This window comes from Boleophthalmus pectinirostris, unplaced genomic scaffold, assembly GCF_026225935.1.
Source record: "Boleophthalmus pectinirostris isolate CB_2022bp ecotype Guang Dong unplaced genomic scaffold, ASM2622593v1 HiC_scaffold_8, whole genome shotgun sequence".
In the NCBI taxonomy this organism is placed as follows: Eukaryota; Metazoa; Chordata; class Actinopteri; order Gobiiformes; family Gobiidae; genus Boleophthalmus; species Boleophthalmus pectinirostris.
In genome coordinates, this window is record NW_026571515.1 from 40,347,556 (window position 1) to 40,355,432 (window position 7,877).

The 7,877-nt window shown below is 41.1% G+C and overlaps 1 protein-coding gene across 4 annotated transcripts in view; it reads right to left on the minus strand.

Annotated features, from left to right (window-relative positions):
- cep104 (centrosomal protein 104) overlaps positions 1–7,454 on the minus strand; it is a 72,279-nt gene extending 64,825 nt beyond the window's left edge. For 2 of the 4 annotated variants that reach the window (XM_020923953.2, XM_055166348.1), the window contains exons 1-5: positions 7,038–7,239; positions 5,816–5,942; positions 5,196–5,351; positions 4,500–4,638; positions 3,760–3,822 (exon numbers count right to left, since the gene is read on the minus strand). In XM_020923953.2, coding sequence (XP_020779612.2) covers positions 3,760–3,822; positions 4,500–4,638; positions 5,196–5,351; positions 5,816–5,942; positions 7,038–7,050 — 498 coding nt within the window. In that variant the 5' untranslated portion in view covers positions 7,051–7,239. Of the gene's footprint in view, positions 1–3,144; positions 3,162–3,759; positions 3,823–4,499; positions 4,639–5,195; positions 5,352–5,815; positions 5,943–7,037; positions 7,240–7,395 lie in introns of those variants that run through there. The other 2 variants (XM_055166350.1, XM_055166352.1) reach the window with 2 other exon arrangements.
- Between the last annotated feature and the right edge of the window lie 423 nt (positions 7,455–7,877).

Consider the following 7,877-nt stretch of genomic DNA (forward strand, 5'->3'; position numbering starts at 1 on the left):
TTTGAGTCGATATTTTGTGTTGGCCCAAGGTCGAAGATTTAAAGTTGGAACAAAGAGAATGTTTGGTGAATTTTATCAAGGGGAAAGATGTTATTACCCTTCTTTCTACGGGATTTGGGAAAAGCTTAATATACCAGTTAACCCCGTTAGCTGGTTGGTTTCTACGAAGTGAAACCAGCTGATGAATCAGGCTAGTTGAACTGTCTTGCCTCAGGACACAACAACAGTAACAACAGCTCGACATCTACTCTACCACGTGAGCCATTTGTTTAGAAATTGTGTCATTATTACGCAATTTTCTGATCCCTGTATCTCCCTATAATGTGTTTTCTCATCACAAACAGACCTGGAGTTGCGTTTTGTTTCATTCACACACAAACACACAAACCCTACAAATCCATGTATCATTTGCTCATTTGTTTTTCAAAATAAAACCAGAAGTAAGAAAATGAAAAAAAACCCACATCAGTCCTGGTTCAGTCCTGGCCTAGTCCCGGTTTAGTCCCGGTTTAGTCCTCCTGGTTTAGTCCTGGGATCAGTCCTGGTTCAGTCCTGGTTCAGTCCCGGTTCAGTCCCGGTTCAGTCCTGGTTCAGTCCTGATTTAGTCCTCCAGGTTTAGTCCTGGGATCAAGTCCTGGTTTAGTCCTGGTTCAGTCCCGGTTCAGTTCTGGTTTAGTCCTGGTTTAGTCCTGGTTTAGTCCTCCTGGTTTAGGGTTAGAAATGTAAATTTACTTTTCCTTAACTGTAAATTCAGAATGCTACGTATGTCAATCAACTCTCAGCCTTCCTTTTCAAGTAGCAGTACATTTACTCGAGTATATTTTTGCTCGCGCTCCCTCGTCTGGGCACTTCCCCCGGAGCAGGTGGCCCACAGCCCCAGAGGTAACCCCGCCTGCACGAGCTCACGGTGGGATTAGCATGCTAACAATGCCCTCGCTGTTGGGTGGAGATGGGTGCCAAGGCGCTGATCTGTGCGCACCTTCCTCCAGGAGCTGTCCGTCTGCGCTGGATCCCCTTACACAGCCACCGAGGGGCCACTGACGAGCCACTGAGGAGCCACTGAGGAGCCACTGAGGAGCCACTGAGGAGCCAGTGTGCTGCGCATTCCTCCCACACACTCTCCAGCGGCACACTCAACCAATCACAGGTACTTGTCCTCGAGTAGTAAGAGAAACGCAGAGACCATTACCACCACGTACTTGTATTCGAGTAGTAACGGGAACACACAGACTATGACCAGGCTCTTGTACTTGAGTAGTAACAGGAACGAACAGACTACCACACAGGTACTTGTACTCGAGCAGTAAGAGGAACGCACAGACCACTACCACCAGGTACTTGTACTTGAGTAGTAACAGGAATGCACAGACTATCACTAGGTACTCTTACTCGAGTAGAAAGAGGAATGCACAGACCACTACCACTACCACGTACTTGTACTCGAGTAGTAACAGGAACACAGAGACCACTACCGCCACCACATACTTGTACTCGAGTAATAAGAGGAACGCACAGACCACTACCACCACGTACTTGTACTCGAGCAGTAACAGGAACGCACAGACCACCACCACCACCAGGTATTTGTACTCGAGTAGTAACAGGAACGCACAGACCACCACCACCAGGTGGTACTTGTACTCGAGTAGTAACAGGGATGCATACAGACTACTACCACCACCACATACTTGTACTCGAGTAGAAAGAGGAATGCAGAGACCACTACCACGACCACGTATTTGTACTCGAGTAGTAACAGGAACACACAGACCACTATCACCGCCATGTACTTGTACTCGAGTAGTAACAGGAAAGCACAGACTATCACCACCAGGTACATGTACTCGAGTAGTTGTTCACAGACTAATACAGCGCCGTCTGAGTGGTCATAAGCAGCAAATCATGAAGGCAGCGATTATTTAACATGCTTCTACAAGTGACCAAAGAAAAATCCAGAGTGAAAAGAAAAGCCAAAACATTCTTAAAGCGTCATTATTACGCGATTTTCTGATCCCTGTATCTCTCTATAATGTTGTTTTCTCATCACAAACAGACCTGGAGTTGTGTTTTGTTTCATTCACACACAAACACACAAACCCTACAAATCCATGTATCATTTGCTTTTAAAAATAAAACCATAAGTATGAAAACGAAAAAAAAACATCAGTCAGTCCTGGTTCAGTACCGCTTTACTCCTGGTTTAGTCCTCCTGGTTTACTCCTGGTTTAGTCTTGGTTTAGTCCTGGGATCAGTCCTGGGTTAATCCTGGTTCAGTCCTGGTTTAGTCCTGGTTTAGTCCTGGGATCAGTCCTGGGTTAGTGCTGGTTCAGTCCTGGTTTAGTCCTGGTTTAGTCCCCCTGGTTAAGTCCTGGGATCAGTCCTGGGTTAGTCCTGGTTCAGTCCTAGTTTAGTCCTGGTTTAGTCCTGGGATTAGACCTGGTTTAGTCCTGGTTTAGTCCTCCTGGTTTAGTCCTGGGATTAAACCTGGTTTAGTCCTGGTTTAGTTCCTGGTTTAGTCCTGGGATTAGACCTGGTTTAGTCCTGGTTCAGTCCTGGTTCAGTCTTAGTTCAGTCCATATGCGGCTCAAAAGTCCGGCATCTCCAGTTTTTATTATAGATCCATGGTTAAAATTGGATAAAACATTATTCATTTAAACACAAAATCGAAAACTGAAAAAAAAAAAATCGTCATCCGTTTTTTTCATTTTGGAAAGAAAATTGTTGTTTTTTCATTTCCTTACTTTTGGTTTTAATTTGAAAAACAAAAACAAGATACATGGATTCCTGCGTAACCCTGTGAGTTCTTCTCTCAAAAAGAAAACACACTGATCCACTTTATGATGTAATGCGGTAATACAGGAAGTGCTCCACTGTGTTTTTAAACTACATACACCTTCAGTAGAATCAGTTGAATAATTTCAGACCTGAATCTCTACTGAATAAAAGCTAAAAGGAGCTGAAAACATCAGGACATTCTAGGATGGAATAGAGCATTTTTGAGCTTTGGAGGTGTAAACAGACTAAAGGGTGACTCAATTAAAACACAACTCCAGGTATGTTTTTGAGGAGGCACAACCTTCTAACATGACTAAAAGCTAACAACAGTGAATTTTGCCTAATACAGGACCTTTAAAATACTGTTACCTAAATCATAATTAGATGTGTTGATCCTCAAGATGATTATCTAATCAAAGTGAGCCTCACATTAGTCCCTCATCTGGGCTGTCAGTTCCAAGTTCTGATCTGAAAGAAGAGCGCAGGCTACATACTGTACTTTTATTAATATTGGGGATGTAACAATAACCAAAATATCGAGATATCGTATCGTCAAAAGTCTCTCAATAATATCGTGGGCTGTCACAATATATCGAATCGCATATTTCTTTGTTTAAATGCATTGTTTTATAGTAGGAACAGCTAATAAACATAGAGAATCACACATACTATGATTCATTTCAGTGCAGACAACATGAAGAAATATGTTTTTTCCTTGAATTCTTGGGATTATGACAGTAATGATTTGCACCAAAGTCTTGTCATCAAAGTATTTTAAAAGCAATAAGTATTCTATCTACATTTCTGTACAGCGAGATGCATATTGTGATAATATCATGCCGTGACAACTGGATATCTTCACAGCCCTAATTAATACTCCTCTGTTAATGTACTGTGCTTGAAAACATCAATAATAATAGTGTTAGTGTGCCCTCTACAGGTGAGCAGTAGTATGACATGCTGTAATGTGGTGACATTTCTTACTATTGTGTTGAAGACGTTCCCATCCAATGAGTCGCCCAGGACATTGATGGCAACCAAAGCAACCTGCAACACAACAAAACAAGATCAAATCATTTTCTCACCATTTATGAGAACAATTCTACTGTATACAGTGGTCCAAAGCAAGAAAAATATCTGATGAAGGCTTTTTTGCCAAAATGTTATTTAAATTTTTTTTTAAAAAGCTTTTGGACATTGGCTGTCTGAGTGTGCTATACATTTTTTCACTTTTGTCTTGCGGTTTCTTGCATTGGCACCTCTACAAGAATTTTGGTGTGTGTTTTCTGTTTCTTTTGAACAATTCTACTGTATAACATGACACCTCTACCATGTTCAATGAGGAGACAAAGCTTAGACATGATTAAAAACATACACAATTCGCTCACATTTTTTAATTTATGGCCATTTTCAAATCATAAAATTTTTCTTAATTAGTATTTTAATATTTCAGTAAAAACATTGGTTCTATGGCAAATTATCCTACTTCTCTGGTAGATAACAAAAGAAAAACATCACAAGATTGTTCTCCAGAGGGACAATTACATTTTTTTTTTATTAACTCATAATAAAAACTTATTGTAGCAGTTGTGGGAGTACCTAGTTGAAGCTGTTGTGGGAATACCTGTTTGTAGCGGTTGTGGGAGTACCTGTTTGTAGCGGTTGTGGGAGTACCTGTTTGTAGCGGTTGTGGGAGTACCTGTTTGTAGAGGTTGTGGGAGTACCTGGTTGTAGCGGTTGTGAGGGTTCACATGGTTCTGGTGCAGGGTTATCCTCAGGTGAGTTCCGATGGCGTCCACGTGCACAGACTTCAGTTCCCGTGCTTTGAAGCCTGTCTGTTGGTTATCAGACAGAGACACGTACCTGCACACACAGTGTCATCATGGTATTTACTAAATTGCTCTTGTGATGTCAAGTCTTATGAGGAAAATCTTAAAACTTCATCATCAAATGGAAAGGAGACTTGAAAACAATGACTGTCATCATAATGCCGTCTTTGTAAAGAAAAAGCCTGGAGTCTGGGCTGGACAGACACATTATTTCTAACTTATTACCATGATGTTACTGGACTCTAAAGTCAAGTCTAACACACTACATTACCTTTGCTAAAATACTGTTCTTCTAACATTCTTCAACTAACTAACTTCTTATTTTGTATATTGATAAAAAAAAAAAAAAAAGGCTGAGCACTGGACAGAATCATACAGATACAGAGGGAAGGTTCGAATAGGGCCGAGAAGGACACTAAAATACTCAAACATGCATGGATGACATCTAAAACCTCTTCAGACATGTTTTTGATGAGGGAGTAACTAAGTTAGAACAAAAAGTTGATTTTGCATAATAGTTCCACTTTAACCTTTGTCACATGTTCCTTGGAGGTTTTTGTTACCGAGTCCCTGGTCAGGTCTGGTCTTTACCCGAGTTTGCGCAGGGGGCTGCTGGTGGGCAGGCTGTCCCCGATGTGGAAATCCACTCTGGATGGGATCATATACTGATGCGCCAGCAGCTGTAATTTCCTCACACGGCTCCTCTCCTCCAGCTGCAGTGTGAGAGTCTGGGGGTACGAGCACAGCCTGGAGTGGTCCAGGGAACAGAGTTAGGACTGGAATATGACCTTTATACTAACCTTTTATAGTTTATTTTGTTTGGTAATTTTCCCGTCTTGCAGTGTATTTATCGATATTTGATTGATATACTACATAATAAAGCATGTAGAAGAGAATTGCAAGAAATTTCAATGATTATCACAATGATCTATATATAAAATATGTTCACCTTGTAGTTTAGACCTCTACAAACATGGAATGCATGGCATTCTTGTATTAGTTCAGCACTGAATATCTTCTCTCAAATGACACTGTTTCTAATGGGTTTGTTTACTGCGAATCGATCTGAAATTACAAATCTAATCACAACTCATCACAAGTGGTGGTGGAGTGGTGGTGGAGAGGTGGTGGAGAGGTGGTGGAGGGGTGATGGAGGGGTGGTAAAGAGGTGGTAAAGAGGTGGTAAAGAGGTGGTGCAGAGGTGGTTCTACCTGCTGGACCTCCATCCTTTGGCTGTGGGCACGTGCACCTTCAGTTCCTGGGCGCTGTAGCTCTCCTCATGACTGGAAGAGTTTACCACAGTGAATCCGATCTTCCTGGGCATTCCTGGGACAATATCTAAGGTACAAATGTTGAAAAAGCTAATTTGTGATAAAAGTCCTGTCCACGATGTCTGGACTCTTTGGAGCATTTTATAAATATACAAGTTACATGAGAGTTGTCACTGCTAAACTAGGGAGGGCAGGAGTGCACAGAATTTCATTTCACTGTTTTCATCTTGATATGTAGATGATCTCCAGGAGGGCGCATTTCCATGGAGAATATTGTGTACGTAGTCGATTGCAAACTATTTACAATAGTATAGACATAAAAAAAACAACAAAACAAAACAGTCCATTCACGCTTTGTGCATTGCTTCAACTTCAGTTACAACAGTTACAGCCCAGCTGTAGAACATTCTTGATGGATTGACAAAATATTGAGTGTTGTAATCGGGATAAATAAAAATAAAACATACATTCTTGTAAAACAGCTCTAGGACAGCTATATCTGGGGGCACAGCTCTGTAACAGCTAGCCTCATGAACTTCATCTGACTGGAGCCGAGCGCTGTGGTTGACGTCACACTCCCTTAGTCCACTTCTTTCCACAGTAGTCTATGCAGCTCGAGAACTACCAGCAGCTCTCCACTTCCTTCGAAGTAGCTCACCAGGGGATTTCTGAATTCTATTGTACTAAATAAGTAAAATTTGATCAATTACCATTATAAATGTATAAATTTGATGCCCAACTTTGCACTGATAAATAGACCATGGTTTATGTTTTATAGCCATGTAAACTGTTCCCCATCTAAGGCTTGCCATGGGTCTTAGTTATACAAAATTTTTTTTGTGACGGCTAAAATTTTGAGCTCTCTGGCATTTTTGTTTTGTAAAGGTAGCTCACTGAAAGAAAAAGGTTGGGGACTGTTGGTCTTTGGGTTACACAGTGCACCTTTAACAAAATCATAAAGGCCTATTGATACTTTGCAGTGACATCAGGCTGGGTATATTCTACCTGTATGCCTATGATGGAATGTTCAGCGGTTACCGTGGTGACAAAACATACACATTATCAAACGCTGCCGAAAAGTTTTAAGGGTCTAAAAACTCAAGAAAAAATACAAATGATCCTGTTTTAGGAGTTTAATTTTCCATGAAACAGGTGAGAGTACCTTGTGACTGCATTGTGCATTCTGAAGAAATAGCTCTAATCTTTCAACAGGTGGGCTCAGTGTCTTTCTGTCCTCCTCTACGGGAAAAACAGCAGATCTGAAGGAATAACATTAATGCACAAGTCCTGGAAGAACTCTGACAAGTAATACAACATGGACACAGTCTACACAGAGCTCCGTGTGTCTTTCTGTCTTTACATGGGCGGGGGACATTATAGCTAACGGGAAACTCTGCTCTGTGGCTCTGGAGAAAACCTGCCCTGCGCCCTGACAAATTACGCACGCCACGGTATAGTTTAGTTCTTTTTCTGCTCTAGCCCTGGTCGTGTGGGACAAGTCGTAGAAGCGTGTCTCTTACCACAAACATCAGATCACATTGGACAGTTCGCACGTCCATGTCGTCTCCATAACCACCGGTGACAACAATACAAGCGCATGCGCATTCACAGCGTTAGCTAGCTCCACTATCCAACGCGTAAAACCAACGTGTAAAGCAGCAATATAAGCCGTAGCCTCTATTACAAACGTCTTACAAAAACTTCCAGTAAAACTACACATTGTTATGCAGAATGTACTTAAAAAATAAAGAAAAAAGAGGATGATCGGTGATTACGGAATCTCCTCAGGGACAAAAAGTATGACAATCCATACCATAGTGGATTGTGATTTTTATTTAATTTTTATTATTTTTTTTACCCACGCTATTTGCAATATTAAAGTTTTGTTCTTTAGTCCAATGCAACATGTAATAAAATATCTGAGATACAGTTTTCACATAAAAAAAAAAAAAACTTTAAAGTTGTCGTTTGGTTTACGGAAGTGACGTACTTGTGCGTCCTC